At 40.7% G+C, this 15,711-nt stretch overlaps 1 protein-coding gene across 4 annotated transcripts in view; it reads left to right on the top strand.

The window, feature by feature from the left end:
• LOC120548432 (kinase suppressor of Ras 1-like) overlaps positions 1–15,711 on the top strand; it is a 72,118-nt gene that overhangs the window by 34,505 nt on the left and 21,902 nt on the right. For all 4 annotated transcript variants that reach the window (XM_039784695.1, XM_039784702.1, XM_039784716.1 and 1 more), the window contains 2 exons: positions 12,367–12,514; positions 14,932–15,292. In XM_039784695.1, coding sequence (XP_039640629.1) covers positions 12,367–12,514; positions 14,932–15,292 — 509 coding nt within the window. The remainder of the gene's footprint in view (positions 1–12,366; positions 12,515–14,931; positions 15,293–15,711) is intronic.

Here is a 15,711-nt window from a genome sequence, read left to right as displayed (position 1 = left end):
ACTAGCCAGTCAGAATCAGAGTATGAGGGCGTGCCACGCTAGCAGCTAGGCGAGCATTATAACGTGTGTTCCAAAGTGACCACGTTTGTCTCTGAAGTAAAGGCTGGACTACAATAGAGCTGTTTGGAGCAGTTTGTGAACAGTGTTTTCTGTTGGAGATGGTAAGTTCCTTTGGGGTGGACTTTGGGCTTTTTCACTTTGTAAACCTATAACATGCACAAAAAATATATATAACACAATAAAGGAAAGGGGAAAAGCCAAAAAGCATTATATGAGCACTTTAAAGGGGTGATAGAATGATTATATAGGGTATTTTACACTGTTCCTTAAGGTCTCCTAATAGGGTATGTAACGTTGGTTGGGCTGAAAATTTCCCGAATGCTATTTTATTAGGCCCTTAACTACCCTGTGAATATGGCTCTATTTGGAACAAGAGCTTTTCTTCCAAATATGGTATGCTCATGAATATTTAGAATGAGCTGCGCGCTGATTGGTTTGAGCAAACTACATAGAAACACACGGGAGACTCGACAGCAGGTCTCATATTTCAGACACTGCAAAGTTATACACTGTTTGTCGGGCTATTTCGTTATTAAATTCACTTCTGAGACTTTTTTAAGCAAGAAATCAACTATATAAAGCTCAAATATGGGCCGTTTTACAAAAATTGATGGTTAATTGCAAATTTGGTAAGACTGTGTGTTGGAGTTCAGCGGCCTGTGTAGCTGCCTCGCCGACAGGCCTGCCTTCCTTCACAGACCCCGGCCTGCTGGGAGGTAGATAGAGCTCCGTCACGGCTGGAAGCCCACAGCACTCCGCGCAAAGTCACCGTTTTTTGGGCTAATGAACTACCAAACACCGCTGCCCTGACAGAGCTCCAGGGCCTGCAACTCCCCTCTTACTGCTAGCTAAATGGCCCGTGTGTGAGAGTGCGAGCGCGGTCAGCGAGCTTGTTACACCAGCATTCTCTTACCACAGGTTCCAGTTACTCTTGGCTGGCTGCCAGCTGCCGGCATAACTAGAGTAGCTATATATACAGTTTGAATTTCGTCACGCCACTTATACAACATCTACCTAAATGTCTTATTTAATATCTTAGTTAATGAATATTTGTGAAGATTAGGGGTTTTGTTAGCTGCGACTGTCCCTTCAATCCTAGCTGTGTGTAGTTACAAATCACGGATAGTTAGCTTCATTTTCGGCGTAATTCAAGTATATTTACAGTTTGAATTTCGTCACGCCACTTATACAACATCTACCTAAAGGTCTTATAAAGCTAACAACGGTGTCCGATTTCAAGTTAATGAATATTTGTGAAGATTAGGGGTTTCGTTAACTGCGACTGTCCCTTCAATCCTAGCTATGTGTAGCTACAAATCACGGATAGTTAGCTTCATTTTTGGCGTAATTCGAGTATATTTACAGTTTGAATTTCGTCACGCCACTTATACAACATCTACCTAAATGTGTTATAAAGCTAACAACGGTGTCCGATTTCAAGTTAATGAATATTTGTGAATTTCAGAGGAATTCTAAGAGGAGTTTAGATAGCTCTCATTGATAGAGCTAGCTCCATCCAGCCGCAGACTCTATCAATGAGACTCGCGGACAAGCGTTTATTTCCCCAATCGTTTGTTTAAATAACTCAACACATTATAATTACACTCATTAAAAGATTAACTGAAACCTGTGGTAAGAGATTGCTGGCGTAACAAGCTCGCTGACCGCGCTCTCACTCACATACACCGGACGTTTAGCAGGAAGAGAGGAGTTGCAGGCCCTGGAGCTCTGTCAAGAGCAGCGCCGTTTGGTAGTTCATTAGCCCAAAAAACGGTGACTTTGCGCGGGTATGGAGTGCTGTGGGCTGCCAGCCGTAACGGAGCTCAATCGAGCTCACAGCAGGCCGGGGTCTGTGAAGGAAAGCAGGCCAGGTGGCGAGGCAGCAACCCAGGCAGCACGGGCCGCTGAACTCCGACACAGTCGGACAAAATTTGCAATTAGCCATCCATTTTCGTAAAGCGGTCCATATTTGAGCTTTACATAGTTGATTTCTCGCATAAAAAGGTTTCAGAAGTGAATTTTGTAATGGAATAGCAGAGATCTGCGTGACCTAGATTCAGAAGACTACCTGATCTCAGGTCAGTTGTGTAGCCTATGTAAATGTTGGGGTGTGACCGTTTTCTTAATACACCCATGGGCGTGACAAAGGTACAGGTCTTGGGAGGTTGACATCAACTTCCAGCTTTGTTGAGATTCGATCGTTTTCAGCAGCAGTTTCAAAATATGAGATTTTCAGAGTAAAGGGGTGTCAATGGGATTTGGAGCTTCTATGTATGTCTTATTTACCCACCGAACTATCGTTATTCAACTATGACAAGGTAAAATCGGTTTTGCATTCTATCACCCCTTTAAAGAAACACCTATAGGACAGGTGTGGCAAAAACACTACCGCTTTTGTCCAAAGCGGCCGCAAGAATCAACACAAACTGAAAGTTACATACAGTATAGCCACTTTAAAGAGTTCAGTCCTAGGTAGGATGGTCTTGAGCTTGGCATGGTTAAAATCACCTGCAGTGATGAAGAAGCCCACAAGATGCTTGTTCTGTAGCTGATTGATAGCATCATTAGCGTTACGTGGTATACACTGTCACAATGACACATAAACTCCCTCTGCAGGTAGTGGGGACGGCACTTTAACCTGAAGTATTCCACTGCTGCAGAACAGTGGCTAGAAACGTCATAAATGTCCGTGCACCAACCTTTGTTCACACCACCGCCCTTGGGTTTCCCAGAGAGTCAATTCCTGTCAGCGCATAAAAAAAAAAAGCTTGTCCATCCAGTTGTAATACCAAACCAGGTATAATGCTGTGAAGCCATGTCTTAACTGGTTCTGGACAACTTATTAATCATTGACTCACCAAACATGCAGTTTTCATCTTCTGGTAATCATTTTTGTATAAAGTGGAAAACAGGTGGAAAGAAAAGGCTCAATAAGAGTGTAGTGCTTTAGCCTATTACATTAGCTGCATCAGCTTAATAATACAGACTGGTATAGAAATCAACAGAAATAAATGAGAGCTACAGTATTTAACTAAACTGAGAATAGAATCAAATAGAAACTACATAAGAGCATTGGGAGACAAAATGACATAGTAAAGTGACAGTGGCGCTGATAATAGCAGATTCAACAAGTGTATGTAAAAAGTGTACACCAGAATAATATATGATATGATTGAGTAATGTTACTCAGTATTTGTCTGTGTAAATATAATATAATAGAATAAGTTTGCTCCTGTTGATAAAATCACCAAAGTGGCTGCAGACTGACTTGTCAGAAACCGACATGGTCCCTCCCCTCCCAGTGGCGGTTCTACATTGAATTACACCCTGGGCGAGACCCCCTTCGAGCCCCTTCCCCCCCCACCCCCCCCCCCAAGAAATGATAACAAATGACATGAAAATACCAAAGCTGTCTCTTAATACTTTCCAACATTCCTAAGCCCGTTTATTTCTACTGAAAACGTCAATCTTTAACATGCGTATAGGATGTGTGTTGGTGGCCTGGGGGTTAAAGAATGCATTTTTAAATTTTCAAGTCAGTCTTAAAACAATTTGTAGTAAATGAATGCACCTTGACTTACGTATTTACATGCACTGTAGCTACCTGTAGTATGTACAGTATGACCTGTGTACTACTAACTAATCACTTCCTAACAACATGCTGCTAATTAATGTATTTTTGGAGGAGGAAGATTTATCAGGCTGTGGTTTGGGTCTTTAATGGGATTTACTGATTAAAAAGTACAGACTACCGGCCTTAACCTTTAATCGATTAGCAGTTTTTTAAAGACAGAAAATACAGATTACTTTGTTGCTGCATTATTATCGTTTGGCCAAATAACTTTATTATTGATGCTTGAAAGGGGGCCGAGAGAAATGGATGGCATCGCAGGGTGTCCGGTGCCAGACTGGAGCAAAGACCACTATAGGAGCCATTAGCGTGGATACAACTGCCCACCGGCCTGGGAGGGCACCATCCCTTTATCACTATTAAATCACTGTTCTTTATTATCAACGTTTCATTCCTTTGAAGACATTTGGCAGAGCAGCTAAGTTTTTTACCAAGTTGGATTGCTTTCGTGAACTTCTACTATCTAGCCTACTTTTAGTTCTCAACAGAGTCTGTTTCAGCCCCCCCCTCCCCTTTCCCCTTCTCACACAGCTTCTGTGCATGCAGGGGCACCTGCAGCTGCAGGTGTGACAATTTGCCAATTCCCCACACAGTGAAATGATAGATAATAGAAAACCGCTTCGCAGCGCAGAGGATTTTTATTTTAATTTTTTTTTAAGTGCTCGTGTTTTTTCTTATTTTTTATATCCTTTTTTAAAATTTAAATGTCTGAAAATATGATTCCAACACGTTAATAACAAAGCTAAATTGGCCTATTTGTGAAAAAAAATATATTTACATATTGAAGATAATCTTACTATAGGTAACTATGGTAGCCGACTAGCCGTACAGTTAAGCTTAAAGATTCACTGTGCCTTCCAGATGTATGATTAATCCATGATGCATAAATATTGACCATTTATTTCCATCCTTTCAACCCAGTTTAATATGCAACTCAGTTGTATACAATATACAGTATGTAGTAGGGGGTCCCAACTCGGTCTTTCTTTCAGCTTCGGGGTCCCTGGCCTAAAAAACGTTGAAGAGCCCTGCTCAACAGGATGATTTTTTTCCCCTGCCAACTCTCATTTCGTTAGTGGGGGCAGTAGTGTAGCAATAAATCATATTGGGTGGAGTAATATCACTGTTTAGCTTGTCATGTAACAGGGTTTCCGCGTGGTCTTAAAAAGTAAAAAAAAATCTTAAAATCAAAATTTTAGGCCTTATAAAGGGTTGGTTTCTAGGTCTTAAATTACTTTAAACAGGTCTTAATTTCCCCTACGTCCATGTAACGCTACCTCTAATGCTCACTGAAATTTTTCTTTTTATTCTGTGGTGTTGTAGTTCTTTCTTTCGTTCCAAATATAACTTGCTGTATATTTACAGATGCTTATTTGTGGTGCTTTTATTCAAATTGAATATGTTTATTAACTAAGTACTTTTGTGACTCTGCATTTCGTTGTACTTTTATGTTGTGATATAGATCTTAAATTTCACATAGAGGTTTACTCCACGACGCAGCAGCCGCGGGTTCGACTCTGACCTGTGGCCCTTTGCTGCATGTCATTCCCCCTCTCTCTCCCCTTTCATGTCTTCAGCTGTCCTATAAAACAAAGGCCTAAAATGCCCAAAAAATTTTCTTTAAAAAAAGGTCCTAAAAAGTCTTAGATTTGACTTGTTAAAACCTGCAGAAACCCTGTGTAAGGTGACCAGAGCAGTGTAGAACGCCGTTCATCTTGAGAAAACATGTCACTGAGGAATAACTGTGTATCCAGTAGGGCAGGCTACTTTATCAAGTCCACTGGCGGAGTGAAGAGGCGGCTGGCAGGTTGATTTTGGGCTGAATTAGCATCTACATCCATCTGCTGGGGACCAGTCTTTTTGCCAACTCTGAGATGTGTTAATCACTTCTGCATATCTTGTCTTTAATGCTTGTATTTATTTTTGTACCCCTTTTGGAGGGACCTTTTCGGTTTATGTATAGTCGGTAGATCTTTTGTTTCTAAGCGTTTGCGTTTGTATGTTTCTAAATGTATAACATGTAGGCTATAAGGCTTTTACACTTAAAAAAAGGTATTTTCCAAAGTTGCATCAGTCATCTAAGAAACCACCTTTGACTTCTGGTCGGAGACAGACCACAAACGACAGTCTGTGTCAAAGTCACATGCTTTTTCCAAGTTTTTGGGGAGTATAACAATATGTTGCTTCTTGTGAATTATGACTGACAAGAGTAATGATTCACACAGCCGCTACAGGTCCTTATCAGATTAACGTTAACATAGGATGGATTATGAACAGAGGTTCCGCTAGAAAGAATTGGTGCTGGTCATGTAACTTGTACGGTTTCGGTTTACCGGTCAAATATGTTACATATAAATATATATATATATATGTCGCAGCCTTTCGGGATGGGTTTATTGTGCCAGTTGATATTGGGATGACGATAAATAAAACGATATATTGTGCAGAGAGGCCAAAACGATTAAATGAATGCTCATAACATAAGACATTGTCTTGTCCATGTGGACATGGTAGGGGATTATGCTTCTCCTTAGTCCTTGAGGTATCTGGCCCTGCAGATACTTGCAGATACAATGTCCTGGTTATCTGGAAAATCCACAGACCTCGCTATTAACAGTTTTCATAAGGACTGTTGCTTTGAGAGAGACTAGTTACAATGAAAATTGTCCACAGGAATTGGAGATTATGGACATTGGAAAGTCCACAATCTAGGGGCGTGAGCTCTGGGAAAATCAAAGCCTCATGAAACTCTATAACTACAAACTCAAGACCAAGGGCATTCAGAGTATGTCTGGCTTTGTGTAGTGTATTGCAGTTAGAGCAGCCCATATTCAACATTTGCTGTGTTCTGGTTTCAGAATGATGAGGACAGTTGAGGTCAATTATGATGTAGGCTCTACAGGATGATTTTTTTTTTTTTTATGATTTTTAGGCATTCTTTTATCAAATAGCTTGCAAATAGCTGCCATGAATGGGGAAAAAAATCTACTCTACCTCTCTAGGTTTGGGCTGAGCCCCAAATTTTACAACATCTGGCTCCGCCCATTCTGTCAAGCAGTCTGCTAGGAAAACTATGCAGAATTTTTTTTATTATTTCAGTTTGTCTACTCATGCTGCACACACAAATTATTAAGATGGAATAAGGTTTTTGTTTGTAGACAAATGAAACAATACTGGCACTAGGTGGTGCAATCAGTCAGTGTGTTAACATGAATGTCTAAACCAAATTCCATGACAATTCATCCTATAGTTGATGAGACATTAAATTACTAGTTTTAAATGGCACCTGCTTGTGGCGCTAGATAAAGATGGGGAAGATGAAATTCCATGAAAGTCTATCCAGTATTGGTCAAGGTATTTCAGTCTGGATAAAAGCATTGCAATGACTGACATCACCATCCATAGAGCTCATCTGCTCGAACCCATCAGCATGCCTTGGCTGGAGAACTGTGGACACATACAGCCAATGTCAATTTACACTGTCAAATATATATATATATATATATATATATATATATATATATATATATATATATATATATATAATTGGGGCCCCTAAATCAGTTATATTTATTGGTTTTATGTAGATTCCACACTAGCCGGACAAACGGCAATCAAGTGACCTAGTACATGACAATAGAAGCACTCGCGGTTCTCACCCGTCACTGGCAGTGCATTTTTACACATGAATTTTGGCAACTGTAGTTTTCCTTCAGACACTAAATTTAGGCTGCGAGAGGCCCGCACAGGGAACACGCTTTTATGAAACGAAGCCATCGACCAGGACCGTTGCTTTACTTACCACGAATCGAAGCAAGAAAAGACAAAGGACGAGTCCCCAAATCATGCATAGCCTTGTCTAGGGGTGGCCAAAACACAACATGAACATGCCCCATCTTCAACAAGTTCCAAGCAGCCACACAGATATCACAGATAACTGAATATGCAGCCCGGTCTCACGGCAGTTCGTGTAAATGTCAACGTTATTCTTAATCTATTGATACGTGTTCACGGAGACGTTTTTGTCGGTTTTTACATAGTGGACAACACGAAAATGTTAAGTAAAGTATTTCAATGGGAAGCATATTTTGTGGCCACAGCACGAAAATGGTAGGGAGTAATATAAAAAGCCGAAAATCCGCGTAGGGAGATTGGTCGGGGTGGTGGATGGGTCAAACAACACAGGACTTTCACCCGGGCGAGCAGGATCGCGTCCCTCGTGTGGCGCTTTGTTTCCCGGGGATGGCGTCCCTGCGTGTGGCGTTTTGTCCCGCGTGTTACTGTGGCGCGTCTCCCGGCGTTTAAGGCGCCCTTTCCCCGTAATGTTTTTCCTAAACCCAACCTCCGCCATCCCGTTATTGCGGCGGGCCGCCTGGCGGGCGCCTCCCGGCTTATGGAGCTTCCTTTTCGGCCGCCTCCTGGCGTCCTTTCCCCGAGAAAATAACGTGATATTTACACGTAAAAAACGAGAAAAACATCTCTGTGAACACGTTTCAATAGATTAAGAATAACGTTGATATTTACACAAACTGCCGTGAGACCGGGTTGGAATATGGTGACTTTATTTACAGCATCAGAGGAGACAGACATGGAGCCTGGTCTAACTTCAGGGTGGGCAAAGGCCAAAAAACAAACCAGAACAAATCAAACTAGAAATACAATTACCCTTGCCCTTGACCCAAGAAAACAAGCCACGCATGCATGCACCTCTGTCATGTATTGCCTCATATTTATTTTCATGTTGATTACTTGTATATAAGCAAATAAAATAAAAATAAAAAATAGAAATGAAACAAATACCTAAAGAAACAAGATAATCCAAATTACACTAAAGTCATTACAATTACTGAAGACATGACTTTGGGGTCCGCAATGGTAGCAACAGTCCTGGCAGTTATATTGCAACAAATCTACATGCAACTAGCAGGACAGATCTCTCTGCTGTTGCTCAGCAAGGACCCACTTTCTGTGGAAACATGATCACATGACATGGGGAATTCTACACTGAAAAGATGCCCATGTAATTTGTTTAACTCTGAAGCCTCATATTAGTTTCAGCTGAACTTAAAGATTGCATTTTTGCACAGAAGATAGTTGGGAAAAGCCTCAAATTCAGTCTCAGCATTGACTACGTTTACATGCAGCCAATAACCCGTTCAAAACCGAAATATTAGCAATAACCCGGTCGCGCACGGCCATGTAAACACTGGCAAAAACCCGAATATGCTCATATTCCGGTTTTTAAAAACCCGAATATGCTACCTGGGTTACCCCTTTTCTAACCCGAAATTTTGGTCATGTAAACGCGTATCGGCATATCCCCATCAAAAGGAACATTGATTTGTGTTCTGCGCATGTTCTATTCGCAAGGAATCTTGGTCTTTTGAGTAGAGGAACTTCTTGTATGTGCCAGAAAACATAGTTATAATAATAATTATATACTATAATAATATAGTTATATATGTCAATGCAGAAAACCTGCGCGCAGTATACCGGAAGTAAACAAGAAGTAGAGGTAAACATGGCGAGACGCAGCACAGCAACACACTTTTGGAGCGAGGAGGAAACCAATTTCTTCATTAGTGTGGTGAAAACCATGAATATAATGTCTTTTGTTGACGGCAGAAAGTACCGAGATAGTGAGATTTATAAGAAGGTGACCCAAAAGTTATTGCGTCTTAAGGTTGTCCGTAGGCTACGTCCAGACGCTAACCGTGCGTCGCCGTTTACGTCGGGATATCGCCATTTCATTACAAATGCCACGTATACAGGAGTAACTCTCTCTGCTCACGCATGTAAACGGGTTATTCCGAATGTTTCAGAAACCCGAATAGTGACCTTAACCCGACCATAACCCAAAAATTGACAGCTTGTAAACGTAGTCATTGTCTCTCAGATTCATCACATGCAAATACTGAGGCTTTGTTTCCCCAGCATGTCTATTTCACTTACTATGGCCACAATGCAGGAAACAGCCAGTGGTCAGGAGATTAAGCCAATCCCTTCCCATTCTCTTCATCAAAAACACACACATATACACACTAGCGCATGCACACATGCACGCGCGAACACACACACACACACACACACACACATACACTCACACACTGAGAGCTGAGAAAACAAATTCCAGTCAAATAAAGCAATGTAGGGTAAACCTTGTTTTCACAGTTTGCCAGCAGATTCCAGGAACCAGTCTTGCATCAGGTCTGGCATTTTGGAGCAGTTCAGAAAACAAACTGACAGTAGACTGCTTTTTAATTTAACACTGCCCCCCAAATTCCCTTTAAATGCGGTGCCCCATACTTCTTGATACTGACTTGCTTTTATTTCTTTACTTTGTTTGCTAAGGGGCCAATTGTTCCTCTATAACAGCCTGGCTTTTGCTTTTAATTCACACTGAATAAAAAGTAGCCTGTTGACAGGTCCTTGTTCCAGAAATCCAGTCATGTTACCCAACATTTCACAGAATACCTTCCCTTCTCCACTCGCATAATCTCTGTTGAAGCTTGTCCTGCTGCCACAAAGAGAAGTCTGACACACTGTATATTATAGAGTTAAATATTCAACTGTGCCCATTTAGACCCAGTGATGTACACACTCTTCTATGGAATATAACTGGACTATGGATGGAAGCTTGACATTCAGCAGAGTTAAGATTAGTAACTTTTAGACAGAATGAGGTTTGAATAAGCAAATGCATTTAGTGGTCTACACCACACAGGCGCATGACATGACATGAGCAAGCCTGTGAAGAGAATGCCATGCAGTAAAAAGACTAATCACTTGTAATACTGCTAAATATATCCTGCTAATGTTTCCTTCCTCTTCCCTTTTAACCTAAACTTCCTCCAACTCCATTCTTACGCCATTATGATGATGAGGTCACTGTTTTTTCTGGTTTATTTTGGTTTCGGTACCAAATAACCTAGGTATCCATAGTATTCAACAACGACATTAAAGTAAGCTCAAATGACAAGTCAGGGCAAGTCTCAATTTCTATCTAAAGTATCACACTTCATCCTACTTCTAGAACTGTCAATAATTACTGTTCTGTGTGTGTGTGTGTGTGTGTGTGTTTGTTACATTCTTCACTTACATCAACATGACCATCTACAAGTATAAATGAATACTTTTGTTTAGGTGGTACCAAAGGGCTGAGTAGTGATTATTAGGCCCACATAAATGTACAAGGCAAGGAGGCAAGAGAAAACTCTACTCTACTCTACTCCTCTGGATGGAAACTAACTGTTGTTGGTTTTGTGGTTCTATTCTACGTGAATTTGTGTATCCTTGTGACTTCAGCTGTCAGTCATGGCCGCAACAAATCCGGACCTGGTGGGTGTTGACGGACGGCAGAGCACGGAGCACGGAAATTAGGAGTTAGTGTTAGTAAGGCTAACACTAGCGATGCTAATGCTAAATATAATCTCCCCTCTTGTTGCACACGCGCATGACATATGTCACGACCAAACGTTAGCGATTGGTTATGGCAGATCCAATAGTTTTAAACTTCAACAGAGTACCCGCCTTATAGGAACACGCCGACTTATTGGGAATTTAGCTTATTCACCGTAACCCCCAGAGTTAGACAAGTCGATACATACCCTTCTCATCTCCGTGCGTGCTGTAAGGCTGTCTGACGGCTCCAGCGGCATCAGCCCATCACAGAACAGGCAGGTGAATGGTTCTAGTAATCCTACTGCTCCGAATAAGTGACAAAATAACTCCAACATGTTCCTATTTCCATGTTGTGATTTGTAGAGTCACAGTGTGTACAAAAACAACGTAACATGAGACACAGCCATCTTCTAACCGTAAACAAACCGGGAACTATATTCTCAGGCGGAAGAATATAGTACTTGGGCGGAGTGATTTGCTTTGCAGCAAGCCTGTCTGAGAATATAGTTCCCGGTTTGTTTACGGATAGAAGATGGCTGTGTCTCATGTTACGTTGTTTTTTAACGCCGCCTTGTACCAAATCACAACATGGAAACAGGAACATGTTGGCGTTATTTTGTCACTTTTGTCACAATTCGGAGCAGTAGGCTAGTTGGAACCAGTTACCTGCAGGATCTGTGCTGGGCTAAGCTAATGGTGGAGCCGTCAGACAGCTTTACAGCACGCACTGAGATGAGAAGGGTATGTATTGATTGTCTTACTCTGGGGGTTACGGTGAATAAGCTAAATTCCCAATAAGTCGGCGTGTTCCTTTAAAGGAAGTTAACGCTTGTCAATGGAGAGTGGCCAGACTCTCTGTACAAATGAAATGTACCAGAGTCTGGTAGGACCAGGCTAGACAGATTGTTCAGGGGGAGGATTTAAATATATTTTTAGTATATATTATTTAATTATTGCCTATTTCTATATGAGTCTATCAATCAACTGACATAACCTGAGTAACATGCACGTCGCGTCGCACACCTGTAGTAAGTGCGGGGGACAGAGGGCACCGACAAGAAAATGTGTCCCCCACGTACCCCATGTCCGCTACGTCCTAGAGATTCAGCAGATCAGAAAATGGATCATTAAGCTGATTGCAAGGACAGCTACAGATGGGACAAAGAAGAGAAACATACAGGAACCCAGACCTCATAGTTACGTTCTGTATATGCTGCTGATTATTCTAACAGATTTTCTGTCACTAACAGAGACATCCTCCTTGTCCCCTGCAGGCTGCAGCAGGGAAGCTCTCAGTGGACGGCTTGCTGCAGAACTCCAGCTCTGAGTTGCAGGACATGATGAGACGCATGGGCTCCAATTCAGAAGACCGCTCTCGCCTCACTGCCGCCCTCTCTTGTCTGAAGAGTGCAAATGACACAGGTCAGGGTTTCTACCAGTTTCTACCAAGTTTCACCATGTCAAATTTTGACTTTTTAAGACCATTATGAATGAAATTTAAGACCTATATCAAAAAAAAAAAAAAAAAGTCAAAGATGTCAAAGTCCGGAAACATTGTCTGAAACAATTCCCAGATTTGCTCACTGGCATTATAGTACTGGTGTCTAGATTGGCTGCAATATAAGTTGCATGTTGGTCTCATTTGTAGTCGTAATACAGCCTATTATATTTGGACTAGTGACAGAAAGAACTTCAACACCACAGAATAAAAAAACCAACATTCTAAAGCACTGCGCAAGCATTTAAGTGAGCATTAGAGGTAGCGTTGCATTGACTTAGGAAAATGAAGACCTGTTTGAAATGATTTAAGACCTGGAACACAATACTTCAGCGACTTTAAGACTTTTTAAGGCCTAAAATTCTTATTTTTAAATTTGAGACTTTTTGGACATTTTAAGACCCCGCAGAAACCCTGACATGTGAACCAGGAACCGTGCATGTTGTGAAGGCGTCATTCATAGGAACTGCAAAACATGTATTACAGAAATAGAAATGCAATAAATAGTATTGGGGGTTGTTTTATTCATTCTGTTTAATCTCAATTTCCCATAAGTTATTATGTGATATATTTAACACAGTGTTTTTCCTGACTCAGAATCGACCTTTGGTGGGAGGGAACTATGCATGACAGTAAGCATGATCGGTCCGCGTACAGTAAAGGTCTTATTTGATAGAAGTCTATGCATTTTCCTGTTATTTCTGACAATTTGATAAACAAAAATACATAGTATGCTAGAGTAAATGAAACCCCAATTAAAAAAAACTGGTTAAAAAAGAACAATATTTAAACTAGAGGTGTTGAAATTAATCAAATAATCGATGCATCGAATCATCTCACTGCCGTAAAAATCACTGGGAGAGACTCTGTACGGTAAAACTGAGATTAGCACTCGTATTCAATGTTGTGCTTGTTTAACGGTTGTTTGATGAATTCCTTTTAACCACATTCGGAGATAGTGGAAGAATAGTTATTTTTATTCTCAATTCTTGTCATTTTGGTGCTGGTGATCTTCCTTTGGGGCTGGCTAAAACCTCTTTTTGGGGAGCGCCAAAAATGTCCCTATGCAGGAAAAACACTGTAACAGCCACATTGGTTTAATATTTTACATATACCGTGTTTTGTGGGTTTTTTGACACTTGATTTAAAATCAGAATAGGATTACCAACTCAGTATAGCAGCTACCAGAACCCCAGGTTCACTGTGTGCCATTTATAGTAGGTTTTTAGAAGTTTGAGTAACTGAAAATCATTAAGTGAGTGGGTCCTGCATTGTTTGTTTTGGTTTTTAAAATCTGATGACACTACTCCTCAGCTGTTTTTCCAAACCTCAAAAGCTGGATTGCACAGAATATTTTGCTTCGAAATGAGTCAAGATCTGTAGTTATTTTATTTGGGCTATCCTGCTGGACAGCTCCTACACAAAAACATTATCAAAAACAAAAAAATTTTTTTAAAAAAAAAAAATTTATAAAACCAAAACTGAATCCTTGCTTTTCGCGTTTTAGTAGATTAAAAAAAAAAAAAAAAAAATATTTTGTTGTTTTTAATTAATTATTAATAATATAATAATTGTGTAATAATAATGACTCTTCAGTGTTCTATGTACATTATACTACAGCGTGTACTACACTTGAACTTGACTACTAGAAGGTATTTAAAACAATTGTCGTAAAAGGTAGCTGAATTAAATTCAGATGGGGTTATAATATATTTTAATTATACATTCATTTAATACAGGTTTTCTGTGGGGTTTGAAAAAGTCTAAAATTTCAAAATACAAATTTTAGGCCTCAAAAAGTCTTAAATTAGCTGAAGTATTGTGTTCTAGGTCTTAAATCATTTTAAACAGGTCTTAATTATCCTACGTCCATGCACCGCTACCTCGAATGCTCTTTTTTCATTTATTCTGTTGTTTTGTTGTTTCTTTCTTTCACTAGCCCAGATATAATTTCATTATATTATGACTAAAAATGAGACCAACATGCAATTTATATTGCAGCCAATCAGCTTTCGTGTTATTGGTGCAAGTCTCTTTCGGATTGTACCACAGACATAAAACCGATTTTGTTCTTCAGGTTTGGGGAAGTGCAAGTTTAGCGATACTAGCTAAAAAATTAATTGAGGGCTAAGTTGATGTTGTGATAAAGGTCTTAAATTTAATTCATAATGGTCTTAAAAAGGTCTTAACAACTCATCAATTTGACTTGGTAAAACATGCAGAAACCCTGTAATAAAATTGATATTATTTCACAAGTAACCAACTCAAACCATCTGTTTGTAACGTGTGACTCTACTTGTGTACTACTCTCTAATTTGTGATCTTGACTCTTTGACTCCAGGAGTTGGCCCGAGGCCTGACTTTGGTTCCTGCAGCTCTGAGTCCCGACAGAACAGTGATGCCTTTTCTTCCACCAGCCCCCTCTCCAGCTCTGATAGCCCCTCCACCCCCCTGCCGCCCACCAGCACCCACGCCCGCTCCATCTCCATATCGGTGCTTCCTTGTTCAGATGGCGCCTTCACCCTGGAGCCAAGCCCCCTTCCGGCAACTCGAGCCCCAAAGACACGCACTACCACGCCCTCCCACACACCGCCGCCACCGTCCCGAAAACTGCTGCAGCTGCTCCCCAACATCGCACTGACAAGGAGCAAGAGTCAAGAGTCCCAGCTGGCCAACCGCATCGAGGATCCTGCAGCACACAAGTGGGTCTTAAAGTTGATATGCAGTCATGTGTATATGGTAAAGATGGTAGATGTTCTGTTTGAAAAATTGCGTTACCTTTGAGCTACTAAATATCAAACATTAATAAAAGAGAAAGACTGTTAACATACGTCTGTATTCAGGTATAGCCTGTAATTAAGGCAAACTTGTGTGATGTATGCATGTAGACTAGACTAGCTGAATAGTTCAGCTTTTAGTTCATTATTGTTCAGTAGGTGCAGTAGGTAAGACTTATAAAACTAACATTCTGTCACATTTGCTGAAACTGACCCTATGTTCCAGTAGAACTACATGAAGCAGGTCATTAAAAAAAAGAAAATCCAGCTCCTCTGGCACCACCTACAGCCTGTAGTGCGATTTGCAAAAATCCAGAGCTCCCTGTTCAGATGCACCAATCAGG

The sequence above is a fragment of the Perca fluviatilis genome, chromosome 2, assembly GCF_010015445.1.
Source record: "Perca fluviatilis chromosome 2, GENO_Pfluv_1.0, whole genome shotgun sequence".
NCBI classification, from domain to species: Eukaryota; Metazoa; Chordata; class Actinopteri; order Perciformes; family Percidae; genus Perca; species Perca fluviatilis.
The sequence above is the reverse complement of the archived record's forward strand: the minus strand, read 5'-3'. Positions and strand labels throughout refer to the sequence as shown.